The sequence below is a fragment of the Ictalurus furcatus genome, chromosome 28 (genome assembly GCF_023375685.1).
Source record: "Ictalurus furcatus strain D&B chromosome 28, Billie_1.0, whole genome shotgun sequence".
NCBI lineage: Eukaryota > Metazoa > Chordata > Actinopteri > Siluriformes > Ictaluridae > Ictalurus > Ictalurus furcatus.
Window position 1 is genome coordinate 13030214 of NC_071282.1, and position 21990 is coordinate 13052203.

General features: G+C 37.3%; 2 protein-coding genes across 3 annotated transcripts in view; one reads left to right on the plus strand and one right to left on the minus strand.

Annotated features, from left to right (window-relative positions):
* Positions 1-883: 883 nt before the first annotated feature.
* Positions 884-11227, plus strand: hpda (4-hydroxyphenylpyruvate dioxygenase a). Its single transcript, XM_053618710.1, has 14 exons — positions 884-948; positions 1195-1221; positions 1392-1454; positions 3735-3839; positions 4043-4085; positions 4218-4300; positions 5202-5291; positions 5376-5482; positions 5629-5706; positions 6033-6195; positions 7033-7104; positions 7412-7534; positions 8125-8241; positions 10074-11227. The coding sequence occupies exons 1-14, from the start codon at positions 946-948 to the stop codon at positions 10185-10187; spliced, it is 1188 nt and encodes a 395-aa protein (XP_053474685.1). The 5' UTR covers positions 884-945; the 3' UTR covers positions 10188-11227.
* A 1679-nt stretch (positions 11228-12906) lies between these two features.
* LOC128603925 (E3 ubiquitin-protein ligase RNF43) overlaps positions 12907-21990 on the minus strand; it is a 114910-nt gene continuing 105826 nt past the window's right edge. The window contains exons 6-9 of one of the 2 annotated variants that reach the window (XM_053618709.1): positions 19306-19479; positions 18937-19039; positions 16987-18438; positions 12907-16034 (exon numbers count right to left, since the gene is read on the minus strand). In XM_053618709.1, the coding sequence (XP_053474684.1) occupies positions 16009-16034; positions 16987-18438; positions 18937-19039; positions 19306-19479 (1755 nt within the window). In that variant the 3' untranslated portion in view covers positions 12907-16008. Of the gene's footprint in view, positions 16035-16986; positions 18442-18936; positions 19040-19305; positions 19480-21990 lie in introns of both variants that reach the window. The other variant, XM_053618708.1, reaches the window with a different exon arrangement.

Sequence of the window (21990 nt, forward strand, 5' to 3'; positions counted from 1 at the left end):
TTCTTTTCTAATTGACTACAGCAATTGTTATTACCAATTATATTTCTGACAATAACTTGAGTGAGAAGTAGAATCTTTGAAATATATACAGGTGCATCTCAAAAAATTAGAATATCATGAAAAAGTAAATTTTTTTCTGTAATTTAATTCAAAAAGTGAAACTTTTATATATTCTACATTCATTACACATAAAGTGAAATATTTCAAGCCTTTTTTTGTTTGTTTGTTTTAATCTTGATGATTACGGCTTACAGCTCATGGAAATCAAAAATCCACTCTCTCAAAATATTAATTTTCCCCCACATGATTCATTTGTTTTCACATGCAGGCCATATAGTTTAATTTTTCAGAAATGCTTTTTTCCCCACATACAGTCCTATTGTACAAATGATCCCATTTGTTTAGTTAAGTTCACATTATCATTTCAGAATGTTTTTCCACACATGATCTCACACCATTTTGATCTCCAAATTGACATGAATGACTGAAAACCTTCACAGGTATATTCTTTTGTAATTTTCCCCTCAGTAACTAAGTAAAGTAAACTTTTAATTACTCTGAATAATCAAGAGGCGTTCAAGAGACAAACAGCCGAGTGAAGACAGAGGATCAATATGCACTTGGAAAGTTGATAGCACATGGCAAACAGTACAAGAGAAAATATTCAACCCTTGAGCTTGTTTAGGATAACAGTTCGAGTGGCCCTGAGACCAGTGTTGCTTTCTGTTGGTTTCAGCGATTAAAAATTTGGATTTAAGTGAAAAGACCTGGTCCCAGGTCAGCATAAATGATTACCATGACTGTAAAGAGGGGAGGGTGAAGGGGTGTTGAACTGAAGGCCAATCACCGTGACATCTGAGGCAAGTATTTATCTGTAGATGAAATCGTGCAATGATTGCTTTTGATCGTCTGTCCTGGTGAGCAGTGCCCATCGAGAGCAGCACCATGGTGAGTGTGAAGTCAAATCCACAGATCATCTGATGATATATACAGAACATCTTTAATTTTTCACTATGGACAGATGCAAAATGTCCAGTTTAGTCAAAATGAAACGAGAAAAACATACCATCAGACTTGTGACAGATTGTATGATTGAGACGCAAAAAATTGACTAAGAATGAAATATGAAGAAAAGCATTCTGATGTGTTAACTTAAAATATCAGATCAAGCTCACATTGTGTTTTTGTATCTAGACGAGCTACACTGACAAAGGGGAAAAGGTAACACAGTCAGTTTTACTGTCACATTCTGTTCCTTTATGAAATATACCCTTTGGATTAAAACAGCATTGAAGAAGGACACTGAAGTAACTGTTGTAACAATGAAAAGACTGAAACTTCTGCTGTAGAAAATATTATCAAGAACGTCTAGATGTTTTTTTGTGTTACAGCCAGAAAAAGGCAAATATGTGCGGTTCCACCATGTGACGTTCTGGGTGGGCAATGCTAAACAGGTAGGCCTAAGTCTAATGAAATAAAGTCTTAAATGGCATATATTTCAGCATTTTGACACATAAGAATTATCGATCTAACTATTCTACAGTTTTGGACTATTTCTACATATTCTACTATCTGTAATTTAAAAAAAAAATGCATATTTCATAGCCATTTACATATATCCAGTATCTTAATTAAAAGCATTTGTCAAAAAGTGAGATAAGTCCAGTCACTATTAAATGTCATGATACATTGTTTTTACACAGTAATCGGTGACTAAGTACGCTCATCACAGTTAGCTGAATATGACCTTAGGTGTATGTTTCTTTCTGTTAAAAAATAACAAGGCTTTGCAGCAAGTAGGCAAAAAGCAAGCAAAGAAAGGATTGTGAAGCTCAGTTGCTCTGCTGTATTGTTTTATTTAGGTCATTTACAATATGCCAATTTTGACAGATTAGATTATGAAACAAATGTTCATGGCATGAAATAATCATTCTACTGGCATGGAATAATCACTGTAATTGTACATTTGCTCTGTGACAAGCTGAAAGCGAGACAGGTTTTGACCTGCTTTTGCACAAGCTGCTACTCCACTTAATGTACCAAAACCTCACATTTTACCCATGAAATTTTAGTTTTCTAGAATTTTTACAGTTGTTTTTTTTTTTTTTTTACAGTAGGGTAAATATCTAGCAGATAGTATTTAAAGTAAACACACAGTAATTACGAGTAATATCTGGTGAATTACATGCATGTTGAATGTTCAGGCACATAGTAACTGGTGAAAACTATTGGTTTGAATAGAAGTGCTGCAGAGTAATGATTGTTTACCTCTTAAATAATTACCTCTTCTAAGTAGTACTAAGAGTATAATTTGCAAATTGTAATGATACATAATTGTTTACCATGTATCTATCTGTACTTGATGCTAAGGAATAATGTAACTACTGAATTTATATTTATACATGACAGTTGCAGTAACCATTTACTTAAAGAATAATGTTGAGTAATTATTTAATATTACAGCCTAATATTGCTTGTATTTACTGTCGTCGTGTTGGTGCACATGTGCACACATTTACAACATGAAATTATGTACCAGGTGCTACATCTAAGTACTACATTATGTAAGAAATAACACATAATGGGGTGTGCTGTTATGGGAAAATAATCATTGATGGATTGTTTACAGAGGGTCATTACCACCTTGAAGCGGATTATTTTCCAATACAGCACATCTGAAATTGTTTTATTTCCTCTTACACCACAGCAATGGCGTATAATGTAAATAAAAACAGTAACTAACATGTTTCATGCATGTTTATAATTGCGTTTAATGTTGTGGAACATCTGCAAAAGTTAGTTCCTGTCGGCTTACATTTTATATACAATTTACATTAGCAGCTATAAACAGATGTTCTATCACCAGCCTCATAAAGTTAATAAGACTGACTCTTAAAAAATGCAGACACTGGATGCCAAATAAAGCAGTACCAGAAATTACTTGTAATTACAACATAGCATGTACTTACCATGTCAAAATTATCTGTATATTGCCTGGTCATTTTAATCCAAATACAATAATAATAATAATAATAATAAAAACAATTAAAAAAACCAAACAAAAATAATAACCACAAACAACAAAAGAATTTACATAGCTGCTGAGATGATCACTGGGGTTATATTCTTTAATAAGGTGTAACCATGAATTAATAATATTAAAGCCAAAAGTTAATTGTTATGGCCACAAAGAAATATATTAAGGCTAAGTATGTGAAGATCTATTTTGTGGCCATGAAATACTAACCTCATCTCTTGTATTTTAAATATATATATAAAAAAATCAATTCAATTAGACCATTGTGGCCACAGGAACATAAGCATGGAGATAACAAATACTTTTACACTTAGAATTTACTATTCTCTAATACAATCTTAGAAGACCTAAAGACATAGCGGAGTCACGGGTGTTGATACGTGGATATAACATCAGCCCATAGCACCTTCATTTGAAAGTACAACTTTGAACAGCACATTCAATTGTGGGCTCGTTACACAGTTCATGGCCATACCTTTGGTATCTTTTTTAACCACAGCACAATCATCTGTGGCCATGAAATACTGAGTTTGTGGCCTTGAACTATTAAGTTATAGCGTCAGTATTTTAATTTGTGGCCATGCCTGATAAAAAAAAAAATAACCACCATTTCACATCAGAAACTCATAGAACAGAAAACGAATAATAAAAATGATAACTGCAGAAACATCCAGTTTTTACCTGTGTGCTCCTCTAGGCGGCAGTCTTCTACTGTCATAAGATGGGCTTTGAGCCTTTGGCCTATAAAGGCTTGGAGACGGGCAGCAGAGAGATGGTGTCCCATGTCATCAAACAGGACAAGGTCTGTGTATGGACAGAGACACAAACACCATTCACATAAATGCACTCAGTATAAGAACAGAGGAGAAATGCTCCTTATAAAGCTGACACTTCATAGCATCAGTCACTATCAAATTACTCAAACTATAACTAACAAGGGAAGCTGTAGAAAATATATGGATAATTCAATATCAAATGCATATTTACTCCTAACCTTTCCCACAGATTCTATTTGAATTTGTGTCTCCTCTAAATCCTGGAAATCAAGGTACACCATCTCATTCTTGGTTTTCATATATCTTCTATAAAAATCTCTGTGCTTCTGTAATATACGTAATCATTACCATGCATAATTAATGAACTTGTTCGGAAGTTCTGAAGTTTTCCTTTGTCTTCACAGAGATGGGGGAGCACTTCATCAAACATGGGGACGCTGTTAAGGACATCGCCTTCCAAGTAGAAGACTGTGACTTTTTAGTCCAGGTAAATGCTATAAAAATTCCAAAGTGTCAAGATGTCAATAGATATATGTGCCTCAGGGCCACATCAGTGTTGATGACAGGACAGTATTAGGCTATATCTTAAAAATCCTGAAAAAAAAAATCATGTATTGAACAGAATTTCACTGTAAGCCTTATTCAGAGCTGGAGACGTAAGTTCAAAAGTGACTTCAATACTTATGTGGGGAAAGTTCCTTGTATTCAGAGTCAGTTTATGCAGGTAATTAAACAACCTATTCAGTTTGTCATAATTACCTGCATGTAGTTCACATCAGATTGTTCTTAAAAACCTTAAATAAAATAAATAAATAAATCAATTTAAAAAATAGCGTTCAGACCACTGCCCTTAAACACATTCCGCCACCCCATCATCCAAAAACCTCAAAAACAAAAATTGAGGATAGAAAATGTGGACTAAAGATCATGTTTGTTTATTCTATGACAAATGTAATATGATGTAACATGTAAGCAAGAGAATTCAACAAGGAAAAAAGAATAATATAATGATATATGACTGAGAAGACAGAAAGCATTCAAATAAAATGAGTATGTATAAGCAAGATAGGCAGATAAGCAATGTCTCAGATTAAGGTACTGTATCTTCTGATGTCTTCCATTTCGTGGACGTTAAAGGGATGCTACTATTAATTAAATCTGCAGTGTCATGTTTATGTGATTGAATATTAGCCTTGAATGCCATCAGCATGAAATATCGTGGTTACTACAAACTGTCAGGCAGGGGCACTGGACTTAATATTGATCTTCAATGAAGTCGATATCACCCCAAGAAAAACGTGCTTAAGTCCAAGGCCAGAATCGTATGTAACCGAGATACTCCTTAAAAGATGAGCTTGACTGTACATGAGCGTTTTATGTGCTAACAGAAAGCCAGAGAGAGAGGAGCAGTGATTGTTAAAGAACCGTGGGTAGAACAGGACAACTACGGCAAAGTAAAATACGCCGTGATAAAAACGGTAAGCCACAAACACAAACCCAGATACAGGATATGTTTTATTTTTTCTAAGATTTCTGACACTAAGATCTGTTTTTTTCCTCAGTACGGAGATACCACCCACACGCTTGTGGAGTACCTGACTCCTTACAAAGGCCTGTTTCTACCTGGCTATCATGAACCTCTCTTTAAGGACCCACTGCTCCCTAAATTGTAAGTGTGAATGTAGCTCAAGAGCATACTGAGTGACATTTTTTTTTATACCAATAAGACTGTCATATAAAGTGTTCAAACACAGAGATGTATCATCATACTGATATTTATGTATGTATTTATATTATTATTAATTTCACTTTTAGGCCCTCAGGCTGCCTGAGCTTCATCGACCACATTGTTGGAAACCAACCAGATGATGAAATGGTGTCAATAACAGACTGGTGCGAGCCTGCACGCAGCTCACGTACTGCTGGCAAAATTCCAGAATAATCAATCAATAAAAACTGTTTCATATAAATTACCTGCCAGCAAAGGCAACGTCACTTTCAAGCGAAGGCAAAGTTCTCTCAGGTTGAAAATCAGACCAGCCCACATACAGGATTTTCAACTCTATAATTATAACCTTGTATAATTCCAACTTTTCTCACTTTCTGTGGTACATGATGACATGATGACTGTATGATGCACTATGAAGCAATCTCGCATTTGCATTTTATTAAAACTCTCCTGTTTCTGTCATATTTGTGCCTCTTTTTCTCTCTCTCAGGTACCAGAAGTGTCTGATGTTCCACCGGTTCTGGTCCATAGATGATAAACAGATCCACACACAGTACAGCTCTCTCAGGTCTATCGTGGTCACCAACTATGAGGAGACCATCAAAATGCCCATAAATGAGCCGGCACCTGGGAAAAAGAAATCACAGATCCAGGTTTGACGAAGGAAACATTACGTCAAAATTCAACCAACATGCCTGTTTACTGGCTTACATTTGCACTTTGCACAGAAAGATGGGGAGATAGACAGTCAGACAGACAGACAGACAGACAGACAAATAGAGAGATGGGTAGACAGAGAGAGAGAGATGGGCACATAGACAGACAGATAGACAGACTGACAGACAATGAGACAGACAGAAATACAGATGGAGGATATGCAGACAGATATACAGACAGATAACCAGACAGACAGACAGACAGACAGACAGACAGACAGACATACAGGCAGGCAGGTAAAGAGAGAGACAGATAAATATGCAGGCAGACAGAGAGACAGATAGATAGACAGATACACAGACACACAAACAGGCAAATAGACAGACAAACACAGTTAGACAGACAGAAAGACAGATACACAGACACACAGACAGATAGATAGAAAGAAAACCAGACAAAGACAGACAGACAGACAGACAGAAAACAGGCAGACAGGCAGATAGATAGTTAGATAGATAGATGGATAGATGGATAGATAGATAGAAAGATAGATAGATAGATGGATAGATAGATAGAAAGATAGATAGATAGATAGATAGATAGATAGATAGATAGATAGATGTAAATACAAACAATCAGACAGACAGGATAGAAAAACAAACAAATAGAGAGACTAACACGACAGAGACACACAGACAGATACTTTAATGATCTGATAAAAAGGAAATTTCCACTAACACAGCACACTAACGAAGATGGGGTTTGCTCTTTCTGTGTGTGTGTGTGTGTGTGTGTGTGTGTGTGTGTGTGTGTGTGTGTGTGTGTGTACTCAGGAGTATGTTGACTACAATGGAGGAGCTGGAGTTCAGCATATTGCCCTGAACACGTCAAACATCATCCAAGCAGTGAGTCCTGTTGAGATTTTTTAAAAAAGAATTGTTTGTTAAATTTGCTGTTTTCTAAGAACACATCATATCCAACATATGCACAAATACAATAACAAATCAAATCAAAAGAATTTCCAAGCACTAACAGGGCTGTTTTTCAGCTACTCCTGTAATAGTGTAAATAATATTTCATTATAAACAGTTAGCTGTTCATAGCCTTGACTTACCTGGACTTTTGTGATATCAAAGAATGCGACGGATGACTCTAGCCACATTATGTCATTCATTCATGAAAAATGGGGTCTCTACTTTCACTCGGAATCAGATAGTGAACCTGAAAGCCCGGGGCATGGAGTTCCTGTCCACTCCAGACACCTATTATGACAGCCTGCGTGAGAATCTCAAGAGTGCCAAGATCAACGTGAAGGAGGACCTGAAGACCCTGCAGGTGAGACTACAGAGATACAAGTCACATCTGGTTGGGATAGTTTAGACCTGGATCTGGTTTAGATACATGAAGAAGACTTGACAATTGTATAATATGGAGAAAATATGCCATAATAAAAGCACCTTTGATTCTGTAACATAATGAATCATTCTCAGAAAAATAACTTCCTCATTATATTTTAATCATAATTTAAACATTCATGGTGGAAATATTGTAAAAAAAAAATATTTAAAGAAAAATCTAAAAGCTTTTTAGCTTTAATTGCTCTATTGGAACCTCTATTGGTACCGGTACAACAGATTGTATGTTAAAACTTATGGCTGTAGTGCTGGCTGCAAGACAAATGTTCTATAATAAGTACTTGCATGGTAGATGCTCCACATTGACATGATGACATTTTCTGTGAGGAGACGTTTATTTAGCATTTTAGAAGAAGTCTCCAGTGTAAGCACTTTGTAACAGGTAGATCTATCATTGTAAATGACATGGGTTTCTCCTTTATTTTCTCTTTGCTCAGTAATTTCCCATTGTTTTACAGTGAGCTTGATTATTAATTTTTCTTTTCCCCCTCTCTTTTGGTCCTTGTATAGGAGCTTAAAATTTTAGTAGATTTTGATGATAAGGGCTACCTGCTCCAGATCTTCACCAAACCTGTGCAGGACAGACCCACTCTGTTCCTAGAAGTCATCCAGAGGCACAACCACTTTGTGAGTATTTGTAGAAACATACATGTTTGCATGTTTGCATGTGTGTGTGTGTGTGTGTGTGTGTGTGTGTGTGTGTGTGCATGCCAAAAATGGTTCTGTGTCTTTCTAGTGTCATGTAGAACCATTTTTACAAGGTTCTTTAAAGAACTACATACAACTGGTATTCTATAGAACCTTTAGAGTTCTGAAAAATGTTCTCAATTTTGCTTGGTGCAAATAAATATTTCCTTTTTCTTGTTTACATCATATTTATTACTTGTGTGATGACTCGAACCTTTTACTAGCTTTTGCAATAAGCAAACATAAAACAAAAACCAATACAACATAAGAAAATTAATGTGAATGGCATGCATAAAAACATAACAACTATATCCATTTAAGAAAAATGTTTCTTTTTACAGTTGTATGTAAAGGTCTGGGCACCCTTCGCCAAATTACATATTTTCTTGTTCACGTTTATGATTGAGTCATAGTTTCATTTCCTTTCCTCTTCCATGTAGATCTTGCCTTGACTTACACAGTTTCCCTTAACTGCCATTTCTAAATGAAAATGGCACAGTGTTTGGTCAATGTAAATCGTGAGCAGGAAGTGCTTTGATATCTTTTTTTATAGCCTTTCCCTGCTAACTGTAGGCATCAGTCAGCTTCACTCACAGATCCTCAGTCAGCTACTTAGAGGAGCCCATGGAAGTTGAGTGCTAGCACAAGGTTTGAAGTGTCAAAGAACGTATTACACTCTGGAATTGTTATTTCTAATTATTTCTAATTCTTGACCTACCTAATGAGTCTGAATTAGTCAGTTAAGGCCTAGTGAGTTAATTCAGTTCTGAGACTTTACAACTTGAAGGATGTGCAAACTTTTGCACATGCCTCTTACTATTTTTTTAAATAATTTTATAATAATAATAATTTTAATAATAATCATTTTTTAAATAATCTTTTTAGATTTTTAAGTTAATTAAATAGAAAGTATTTGCAGAAAAATAGTTATATATATATATATATATATATATATATATATATATATATATATATATATATATATATATATATATATATATACACACCTTGTTTGGAAACGACTTAATAATTGCCCTAAGTGCACAAATTCACTAAGGTTCACTAAGCTGCAAGTTTCTCTAGAGAAAATAAATCAACAAGAAACATATGAACTGATAAAATTATAAATATAATTTAAAAAATGATAAATATAAGAAAGTGGAGAAAGGGACTCCACTCCACTCAGTTGCTATAATATTTTACTACTGCTTACAAGCTATTTGATTGAAAAAGTAACAATGCGCCTGTCTCACTACTTCATATAATTAAACTGACATCTTCAATATTAGTAGCGATGATGTTGTTCAACACTGACAATGAGGTATAAAAGTGTTGGAGCAAAACTATGCAGAGCATGAAGGTCCTCAGGAATGGTATATATTCAGTAGATGGCTCTGTTTGGACAGGCCCGGTGATTAACTAGGGGCATTTTCAGCCGTATGAAGTAGAGGAAATGCCCGAAGACAGGACATTTCTGTCCAAACCACACTAAAGAGGTGCTGAGACTTAAAACAGTCTCTTTGACATTCAAAACATTCATTGCAATTCCTTTGAAGGGGAGAATTTCCAAAACAACCCCCAATGCCTAGACAGTTATTCCACTCAATTATCACATGCCATGTTCAGAAATGGAGAAATGATTCAATAATTCAATGAATGATTTGATCAATAACGTAAATACCAAGGCATGAATGGATATTTAGTAATTTACTCAAGAGGCTTAAATCTTCTGTCATCATGACTGTGTTTTGTTTTGATTAAATGTTTTTCAGGGTTTTGGGGCTGGCAACTTCAAATCCCTGTTTGAGGCCATTGAGAAAGACCAGGATGCCAGAGGAAACCTCACTGTCCTCACTCCTGATGGAAATCCCAAGTTGTTTAATTAAGAAATTCACACAGGTGTCTGCAACTGATGTAAATGAGTCATCTATAGATTAGCACATGACTAATATTGCAGGAATGCATAGGAAAAAATCTGAGATAGCCGCCAGTTCACACACTTTAACCTCACAAAGTTTTTGCACTTAAAGTCACATCAGTGCAAAACTGTAAACTGTAAAGGTCTCATCAATAAAATCACTGTGACGGTAAACAAAAAAGTATTGGTATCATTTATTGCATGGAATTTTTCAGCTGTACAGACCAAAGTTGTGTTCTTGAGCCTCTTGTTTTTCTTTAAAACAGCCATTCATTATTTGCTGATGTTCAAGAAGTGTACTTTCACTAAAGAAATGCTGAAAGCCCAGTTTTGCACCAAATGTTTACTCAGGCAGGTCAGTTTGAGAAATAGTGTGTTACGAACAGTTTAATAAATCTACAGTAGACCTCTGGTAGTAACTTACAAAAAAAACAACAACATTATAGCTGGCTCTACTTTATGTTAAATATCCATAAGCATTAAATGCACAATTAATTAGCTGAGACCTTTACTACTGTGCAATTTCCATGTACATACAAACATGTATTCTATACAGAGTTTAATATATTATTCAAGAAATAATGTTTTGGCAAATTAAATTTACACCACAGCACTGATGAATTCTCAAATCTGATTGGTCAGAAGGGGTTGATTTATTTTTTTATACCAGTACAGCTTAGAGAGTTGTTTGAATCCTAGCAAATCATAGGTTTATATTAAACATTATCGTTTCTATAGTAACAGCAAATTCACAGGACTCGTTAGATGGACGCTTCACATGACCTCAAAACTGATAACAATGATTAAATATGCTGTTTAACAAATAAAAATCATTAATCTTCAGGATAGACAACTGGTTTCTCTCTATCAAGACAAGGTCTGGTTTTTTTGTCTTATTAAAAAGGGAAAAAAGTGAAGCTGGTGGGGGAATTAGTTGTTTATAGCGGTTATAAAGTAAGTGATAACAGGAACTAACATTAAATGTGTCAATAAATGGATATAAATGTGTTGATGTGCTGTTCTTTAATAAATAAGAAATAAAACCAGTGTTGGCAAATTGCTGTAGTATGAGAGGAATAACATTTCATTTACTGTTGCCAGAAAATAATTAACTTCAGGGTGGTAAGAGAAACGGCACTTCACACCAGGCTACTTCACACCACTCCACCGTTGTTTATTTTCCTATAACAGCAAGCCCCATTGTGTTTTATTCCTCACTTAATGCAAGCACTTTTATTTATTGCATACAAAGTGTCATTTACATGAGTTTGTTATGAAAATCGATAACTATTTTTTTTCAGTTATTTTACAGTCAGAATTAATTCAAAGGTGGCAGCTACACTCAGGTCCATAAGTATTTAAATAAATATTGCATAAGTGAAAATGTCAGGACTCAGCAAACAATGCCTGCAATTCCTAAATGGTTAATGCAATATTTTTGTTAAACCCGTTGAATTAACACGGAATGTCTACACTTTAATCACATCTCGATTGCTTCATTTCAAAGCTATTGTGGTGTACAGAGGCAAAATGACTAAAATTGTGGCACTGTCCAAATACTTATGGACCTGACTGTGGCCATGCCCCTGGAGGTGTCTACAGCGTTGGAATTTCCAACTGCTGTGCAATTAATCCTGTGCATTTAATAAAGCACTACATCAAAACGGACCAATTATAATGATAGCATTCAGAGCAGTACGCTTATGTTCGATAGATTGCCTTGTGCTGGTGTGAATGTGAGTTGTAAATTTGGGTAATTACATATGTTACATATGTGCTTAGAAACTCCATTAAATATTAAAGAAGTATATGGTACTTAAGGACATTTAATACAGATCAAGGCTGCCTGTACCTTTTTATTTGAATCATTTCCAGCATGAACTCTGGAGGACCCTTTGTTTATGACTAAACTGTTCTGAACCCTAACTTATTCATGTGATTTTATGCTAATCAATTAAAGATATAGTACTTATGAACACAATCTACTGTAAAGCAGATCTTACAGGCAGACTAACATGCAGCAGCACAACTGCAGCATTAGTGTTATTGTAATGCTGCTGGCACTATATTTGTTTAAACCTTCATTTTTTGGGGAAAAAAGTTCTATCCATCATCCTTAGTGGTTCTTCAGTTTCCCTCTTTAAGGAAAGGCTTACAGATTATATGCTAAAGTGCCTGGAACGGTGCTACATTTTTACTTAGAACTGAAATAGGTTTAACTGGGATTATAGGTCATAATACCCCATGATATTGAAGCAGGGAGGAAGACCAATAGTGTTTGCAAAAAAAAAAAAAAATTAATAAAAAAATTTAGAAGTTGTGATTGCATAAGCATTTACCGCTTTTGGGGTAAACGTATTTACCCCCTTTTTGGCCATAGAACAAAAAAAATCCCAAACTCCTTATTACCCTGAGAATACAATCTGCAAAGTGAAACATGGTGGAGGTAGCATCATGTTGACCGTTTCCACTTGGCTCTTGGTTGCTTTTCTGACTAGTCCTCTCTTTACCCAGTGACTGACTTTTAGTGAAAAATTTGGTTTAGGGATTTGATACAAGACAAGTGATTTCTAAAATGAAAAATATATGTATATATGTATATGAAGTATAGTAAGCGTTGCGTTACTTACACCTCAGAACAGCATTTGCCCAAGCACAAACATCTGAAAAAGAATTGATCAATAGCACATGTTGCATCTTTTTATTTAAAAATAATTTATTTGCATATAATTGGAATGATGCTAAGTTGATACATCTATGATGGCAATCGTAAGTTTCATAAAGATAAAATTCCAAAAAAAAAAAATAATAAAAAGGGAAAAAATGACATTTTTCATTTTCTTAAACCTGGACAAACTGGATAAATATATTAGTAAATAAATATATTAGTGACATTACCATATTGATTTTTTTATTATATAAAAAAATGTCTATTATATATAAAATACAACACTTTATCTCATTAATGTTTTTTTCTTTCACTTTTTTTTTTACACAAAATATTGAAAATATACTGGCATATCCCTTCCGTATTCTGGAGGGAGTTTGCTCTATTCATAAGGCAGTTTCAGCTCATTCGCCATCAGAAAAGAGAGCAAATAAATGAAAGTAAAAAAATAAACAAAGGAGATAAATTCACCCTTAGTGTTCATTGACATTTCGTTGATTTCTATGATGTTTCCCAGTACTGGTAGCTACATAATGCTTAGCTTGTTTTGCTTCAGGTTTCACTCTTAACATTTTTTAAACGTTTTTCCAAAGTGCTGCATGTGAAATTGTAAATTTAAGACAAAGCCTGTAATGAAAGAACGTTCAGGCCGACATTACATGAATATAAAGGCAACGCAGAAGTGCAAAGCAGGTCTTCTGTAAGGCAGTTTCATGGAAATTCAAGGCACAAACAAAGATTTAAAACATGACTGCATGAGACAATCAAACGACTGTCTGACATTTGAAAAGACGGGTATCTTATGTCCTTTTTATTATTTTTCATTTAATTATTAACTTTGGTTTAAGTAAGTCACTCTCTGAGCATCACCAGTTGAAATGTACAGGATCAATAGTGGTTTAATTTATTTTATAAAAACAACAACAACAACAACCCTCAAAGTTTAATTCCATGGTTTATCTATATACAACATTTTGCTCTGATGACCTAATGTCTCCTTCTTTTTTAAGATTCATTTGTGGTTTTGTGACTTTACTACCTTTTTATAAAGGTGACCAACAATATGACATTCCCCCCCCTTTCTAGCCAGTTTGACCTTGAAAGTGGAAATTAAAAACTTTGCATGTGAAAATGTACAGGTACAAAACTCCAGAGGCAACAAAAGTAAAGACATAATGTCATGCCAAATTAGAATCATAATAATCATTTTGGCTAAATTATGAGAGCAAATCCATATTATATCAATTGATTTTGTGGCAATTGTTGGAATTTTATTCTATACTTATTAAAGGGCTGCTTTATTAGCTGTGTTTAGACAATAGACATTGCCTTCTGGTTATGAAAATGCATAATGACTGCAATGTGCTGTTCATATATATTCTAAATAGAATATACTATAATATATTTCCATGGATAAAACATACCAACTTCTGAAGGAACATTGAATACAGCATTTTTAAGTAATGAAAACAGTGAAAATCTTGCAGCAAGTCCAAAAAAAAAAAGAGGCACCTTTGGCAAGCTTGCAGGCTGGCAACCGTTTCTGAAATGATCCATATCCGTACGGATATATGCGAGTCATACACGAGGTAAAGGGTCAGAGGTAAAAGCATGTACTCATGGGTAATTTAGTGCTTCCTCAGCTCGAGCTAAATGACAAGGTGAAAAATGACCAAAAGTAGGTTCTGAAATCCTTGCCAACTCTAACGTTTTCAGTCAGTTTGCTTCGTTTTAACCGAGAAAACAAAAAAAGGACACAAAAGACAAACAAAAAAACCGTGACACAAATGACAGCTGCCTTTCTCAAATTAACGAGCACAAGACCCGAAACCTAAATGACCTCCAAACAGTCAGTGAACCTTTTTTTCGAGGACAGATTATGTAAAGCGCCCTATCTCTCACTTATCAGAAGTAAACAGAGAGGGTGCCAGGCAAGAGCTTTACTTTTGAAGTACCGTGATGTGAACAGGACTTTTCTGATTGGTTATCTGAGGTAGGCTGGAGAAAGAGAGAGAGAGAGAGAGAGAGAGAGAGAGAGAGAGAGAGAGAGAGAGACAGGCAGGAAACTTATTTCATGTGCAGCATGATCACTGAATGACATCATCGCTTCGGATGATATCCTAACCGCAACCATGATCGATGATATCATATGTTGGGGTGTGTTCAGTGTTCTGCAAAGATAAGATCAGATGAGTAAAAGGGAGCCACTGGGTCTAATTTGTAGTTCTAGTAGCAGACAGGATATTAAGTCATATGGGGGTTAAGAGTATTATTTTACCAGTAATGGCTATACAAAATCAACATGGGTATTCTTTTTCTTCACTAACATGAAATACTGTCAGGACCAAAATGGATCACTACAGTGTATTGTGAAGCATGAATTCCCCAAAAGGGGAAATTTTGAAAATAAGGATAGGGGCCTGCTTCTGCTACCCCAGCTTGCAGTGATGCATGGAGGTAACTAAGGAATTCTGGGACTTGGTTTTTTTTTTTTTCAATGAACATGTTTGAATAGTTTGAAAAAGGAAAAAAAAAACAATGTGAGACAAAACACTTTCACCCTTTTGTAAAGGTCTAACCAACATGTCTCAGTTCACCAAGTGATGCATGGTAAACCTGATTTAGAAGGAAAAAAACAGAAAATAATAGATTCAGAATCTTGGGTTATAAGTACATAATACATCAATAGTACCATTAACCATCAATTATTACCTGCTGGAACTGAGTTTGAACTGATATACCTTTATACTCTTAGAAAAAAGTTCCATCTAGCACCCTAAATGGTTTTTTGCTTTGCCTCTTGGAGAAACCTCTATGTAAAGGTTACAATAAAAGAACAATTTACAGAAAAAAAAAAAATCCCTTTCAAAACCTAAACCTTTAACCATCCAAAGAACCCATGAGGAACCCTTTTTTTTCTAAGAGCGTCAGACTTTAGTTACAGAACAATTGTGGGAACTGAGCGATGATGAGAAATGATGCCTGTCTTGAGATGTGGAATTATTTGGAAGACTGTGAAAAAAGTGAGTGAGCGAGAGACAGAGAGAGGGAGAGACGGCCGATTCGTTTGTCCATTTCGGCTCTTGTGTAGCAGCGTGAGGTTTGGGGATGGAGAAAGTTCTCAAACACCAGACTCTTCCTCTGATCCTACACAAAGTAAAACAAGACACAAGACACATGTCTCAGAATACAATGGCTCACAGATGTGATATGTTTATACCCAAATGATTCTACAGTGTTCCATGCAGTTTCAGACAATTGCTATATTTCACTCATTGTGCATAAAAATTCCAAGGAATTCTGTGGACTTTGACATGAAAATTCTGGGATAGTCTCCAAAATTCAGTCCCAGTAAATTACTGCCACTGAAATTTCACAAGCAACTGCTAGTCAAGTATGTCATGCTTTTCGGCATGAATGGAATTTCAGTATCTATTAACCAAAATACCCCACAACAACCATTTAATCACTGGCATTACTAGAAATACTGGGAAACGTTTAAACAAAATAACTGTTAACAAATATGTATATATATATATATATATATATATATATATATATATATATATATATATATATTACATCCATTTTCTATACCGCTTATCCTTCAGGGTCACGGGGGTGCCAATCCATCGCTTGGCACAATCACATACACATTCACACACCCATTCATATACTACGGACACATGTCTTTTGGACTGGGGAAGGAAACTGGAGTACCCAGAGGAAACCCCCACAGCACGGGGAGAACATGCAAACTCTGCACACACACGGCCGTGGCTGGAATCAAACACCCACGCCTGGAGGTGTGAGGTGAATGTGCTAAACACTAAGCCACTGTGCACCCATTTAAGAGGATAATAATCAAATATTTATTCTGTTTTTAATTTAGTTCACTTATTATTTATTTCAAAGTCTATGCCAACCGTTGTACTGTACTTATTCTAAACACTATGCTATGCAATATGCTAGTACTCATTTATCCAATTATTATTGTTTGTGGTGTTACACTCATCCAATTGCACTGTGCTACTTGAGGGCTTGGTATATGTAAATTAAATCAATAAAACTTTTCTGGTGTTTGACACACTGAACTCACCCTGATTATTGCGTACACTTTGGCAGTAGAGACAGATTTCTGTGGGCAGTTCATGCCCAGCACTGTGATGCCCTCTGCACAGAGGTGCGTCCAATAGAGTGCCTGTCCCCATTAGCTGTGGCTCAGAGTGAGCCTGTTGCACCTGCTTTTGCCACCCCCTTCGTGCCCCCCTGCAGCAGGGCCACTCTGCCAGCCCACCTGAGTCCAGGATTACAGGTACAGGCAGCAGTGTGGAGGCTGCACCCAGAGGAGGGGGGCAGCAGTAACCTGCGGGACTTTGCCCATAGTGGATGTGGATGCTGCAATCGTCCTGTAGATCCACTCTCTGATGGAAGTGCACAGCTGGCATGGGTGGGGCAGAAGCTTCCAGACTGCAGCTGGTGGGTTTTTGGCAGTGTGGGTGCCCTGGGTGGCAGCAGGCTGGTGCAGGTATCAGCACTGAGGTGCCAGGCAAGGAGGAAGTGGGGGATGGAGGAGCTGCATCCCGATCCTCCACTCCACCAGGAGGTCCACACCTGTCTATAGGGTCCGTTTTGGGGCAATGGCAGGCAACATGTGCCCCCTGACACAAAGTTGAGTCCTTACTCATGGATGAATTGCCTGCTGCTACTCCTGAAGTCCCTTGCTCCTCATCAGAGCCTCTTCCTGGTCCTTGGTTGGGCTCGCCCTCTTCGTAATAGTGGTGTCTGTGTCTATGGTAGTGCACATGGCTGAATACAGCCTGTTGCTGCTGTGGTTCTTCAAACCCAAGTCCTCCACTAGTCTGATTAACTCCTGAATCTAGAGATCGGGGCCTGGTACTACCTGTCGGACCTTCAGCACCAGCATTGTGGTAGACAAATGGGTCATACTCACTGCTGAGCGAACTACGAAAGGTAGAGCAGCTGCCGTAGACACCTTGCAGGCTTACATCGGTGCAGTTGAGCACTGAGTCACTGGATGAGCCGTGGCATGGGCCCGAGCTTGAGTCACTGCCAGGTCCATCAGGGAAGTAGCCACTGCGTTCCGTGCCATAGCTGGCCCCTGAGCAGCTGCCCTCATCCTGGCGCCCCTGAGAGCCTCCGTGGCGCTGGTTTTGGTGATGATTCTGATGCCGCATCCGGTTGGCATGGCAGTGGTGGCACGGACGACGCGAAGATGTGTAGTGGTGCCCGACATTCCGGCAGTTGTGGCGAGGTCGGGCACGGTGCCCATCAGGGGCAAGGTGATAGCTGCAGCTGGTGCTCAATAAGCGAGTGTGATAGGGAGGGGAGCCACTATAGGCTCCCAGCTGGGGATAGGGTCCCGAGAGGGTATGGGGGTAATGAGGTCGTAGGGAGAAGGGAATGGGGGGCTGGGGAAAAGAGTGAGAAGCTGGGTAATGCTGTGAGTGGGGGTAAAGAAAAGCCTGGCCGTGCTCTGGGGGTGGATGTCCACGAAGTCGCTGAGGCTGACGACCACTCGGCTCTGCACCTGCTGGAAACAAAGTATTGGATCAGGAAGAAAAGCAGTAGTATAGCAAAGTATGAAGCTCTGCTCTCTCACTGCACTTCTAAATATGCTATGGTGCTCTAGTTTTGCTCTATTCCAAAGTAGTGACAAATTAAAGGTCTTAGGAAAAGTAAGCCGTAGGGCCACCACAGGACATCTTAAGTACACCATGGTGCAGTATCTTCAAATATCTGAAAGTATACTGGAGGAATGAACACCATTTTTCCAAAAGATGTTCCCTCAATTGGTGTTTTGACAATAGTGATGTAGAGTACTGTCTAATATGTCCCTCTAAAATCTCCCTCAAGTGTTCAATTTTGCTAAACTGTGAGAGAAATTGTAAAGAGAGCAAATGTGTCTAAATAATACTGGTATAACCCCCATCTATACCATTTGAAATTAAAATGGTAATTTGTCAGTCATTCATGGTTGCTGAATAAAGCTTCTTATTTCTTTGTGGGTTACTCTGGTGCTATTTACCCATTATGTTGTGCATGCAGAGTGGACAGGTCCGGTGCTGAAGCAGCCAAGGGTCCACACACTCCTTATGGAACTCATGTGCACATGAGATGATCCTCAGATCCTTAGAAGGAGGAGAAAAGAAACATCAGAAAGCCTGTCCATCATGAACACAACAACATGGTTGCATATGTGTACTTATCAGAAATGGTTATCTAATTATTTGTCAAAATTGTATTTGCATTATGCTAACTAACTTCTCAGGGGTAGCATTCCATATTTCACATTCTGTCATAGGGAGAGTAGGCTTTCTCCTTTGCTATGTATCTATATCCATTTTTAATGTTCATCTCTCTTCTTCTTCCTCTCTTTCTTCATTTCTCCCCTCACCTGTCCATCCAGGAAGTCCTCAAGGCAGATGGCACACATAGGGCTAGAGCTGGAGCTGCTGTTTGACCCTCGGCCACTATGTGGATGATGAGATCCTCCTGAGCAGCCCTGAGAGCTGTAGGTACGGGTCTCCAGCCTGCTAATGGCCCGCATGGTCTGCTGGTGGACCGAGTCCTGGGAACCAGGTGAGAAAGCAACAAGGTTTCGATCTGTGGTGTCATATTAACTTATATAATGACAAAATAGAACATGTAGTAAATATTCTGTTTATTACATAACAAGAGCTGTCACACTGATTCAGGCCATCTCTTTAGATATTACAGCAATGCATTTGTGGAATAGATCTTGTTAGTAATATACACAAATGCACTGAAATTGTTTAAAAAAAACCTCGTGTTTGGGGACCGTCTGATTCTGAGGTGTATGTGTACTAAATCATTTTACGTCATGTTTACAAATAGGAGCTACTATAATTCTGACTATAATTACTATAATTCTTGTCAAAGGTTTTCAGACATACAGGTCATTAAATATTGCAGCACTAGTGATGTAATACTATACTTATTCTGTTCCATTGAAATCAGCAGTTAGTCCCTTAAGCAAGACGCTTCTGCCTCAAATTCTTAGTTATGTGCTTAGATTGTAACCTGCCTTACTCCAAAGTGACTTAAAAAAATCACAATCAGTGAGAAGCACTGGTCCAGTCAAAATACCAAAGGTTTTATGGTGCATGTCCACTTGCAAATATAGTAGCTGCATGCTGCCGCTTCACCACTTTCTGCTTCCCAATCTTTTGTTAAAGAAAATCACAAAAATACTCTGCTCTCATGGATATCAAACAATTGCAAATACAACACAGGTTTATCAAAAATAATATTTTTGTTAAATATAGGTGTGCAACAATTATTGGCAATCGTATGAATTCATATGAGAAAAATATATTTGACGTATATTCCCACTGATATTTCAAATGTTTGAGTACACCTGGGTGACTAGGAACATGAAATTGTTCAACCATGACTTCCTGTTTCACAGGGGTATAAATATGAGGTAACACATAGACCAAATTCAAAGTCATTCATAACAATGGGTAAGACCAAGGAAAATAGCTGTGATGTGCGGCCAAAGGTTGTTGAGCTTCCCAAAATGGGAAGTGGCTATAAGAAAATAGCACAAGCATTAAAAATGCCCATGTCCACCATCAAGGCAATAATGAAGAAGTTCCAGTCAACTGGAAATGTTATGAATCAACCTGGAATTGGACGTGTGTCTATATCGTCTCAACGCACTGTGAAGAGGATGGTTTATGTAGCCAAAGAATCTCCAAGGATCACAGCTGGAGGACTGCAGAAGTTAGGTGCATCTTGGGGTCAGAAACTCTCCAAAACTACAATCCGAAGTCACCTACAACACCACAAGTTGTTTGGAAGAGCTTAAATAAAATAGACTCTAATCTCATCCAAAAACAAACTCAAGCATCTTCAGTTTGCCCGACACTACTGAAACTTCAAACGGGATCAGGTTCTGTCGTCAGATGAAACCAAACTAAAGCTTTCTGACAATAAACACCAGAGGTGGTTTTGGCACACAGAGAGGTAGCCATATGGAAAAGTACCTCATGCCCACGGTTAAACATGGTGGTTGCGATTTAATGTTTTGCGGCTGTTTTTCTGCCAGAGGACCTGGACATTTTGTTAGGATACATGGAATCATGGACTATCAAATATCAAGAGATATTTGAAAACATGACTGCCTCTGCCAGAAAGCTTAAAATGGGCCGTGGTTGATCTTCCAGCAGGACAATGATCCAAAACAAACATCAAAATCAACACAAAAATTGTTTACTGACCACAAATTCAAGGTCCTGCCATGGCCATTCCAGTTCCCTGACTTGAAACTCATAGAAAACCTGTGTGGTGAACTGAAGATGAGAGTCCACCAGTGTGGACCTTGAAATTTGAAGGATCTGGAGAGATTCTGTATGGAGGAGTGTCTCAGATCCCTTGCCATGTATTCTCCAACCTCATCAGGCATTATAGGAGAAGACTATAATAAGTATTGACTAAAAGGGTGCCAATAATTGTTGCCCAACTATATTTAACAAAAATTTTCTTTTGGACAAACCTATGTTTCGTTTGCACTTGTTTGATATCCATGAGAGTAGAGTATTTTTGTAATTTTTTAAACAAAAGATCAAAAGGTTAAACAATAAAGAAAATTTTTCACAGCCTACTTTGCTCATATTTACCAACCGTGCCAATATTAGTGGAGGGCACTGTACCAGTCTGTCGTCGCCAGCTGCCTAAACACAGTGGGGCAGATGGACCTGTTTGCATAAAGCTTCACCAAACAATGAAACCAGATTTCACTAAATCACGCACTTGCAAATATGGCAGAGCTCTGGTGAAGAGAACACAATGGGGACCTCAATTTTGGCACAATAGCATGTGCTAAGAAAACACAATATGTTTTTATTTTGGAACTTATCCAACTAGCAGGACTACATTAACCATAAATGAGGCACTGTGCCCCTCCATGTACTTCAGAGAAGTGCAAAATTTATGATCACAATAACAGCAGACACAACATAAATTGGCTTGCACCCAACTAAAATAGCAACACTACAACATCCTCAGAAACCCTGTTCAGGACTTATGGACTTAGATATGATTTTGGATTTGACTT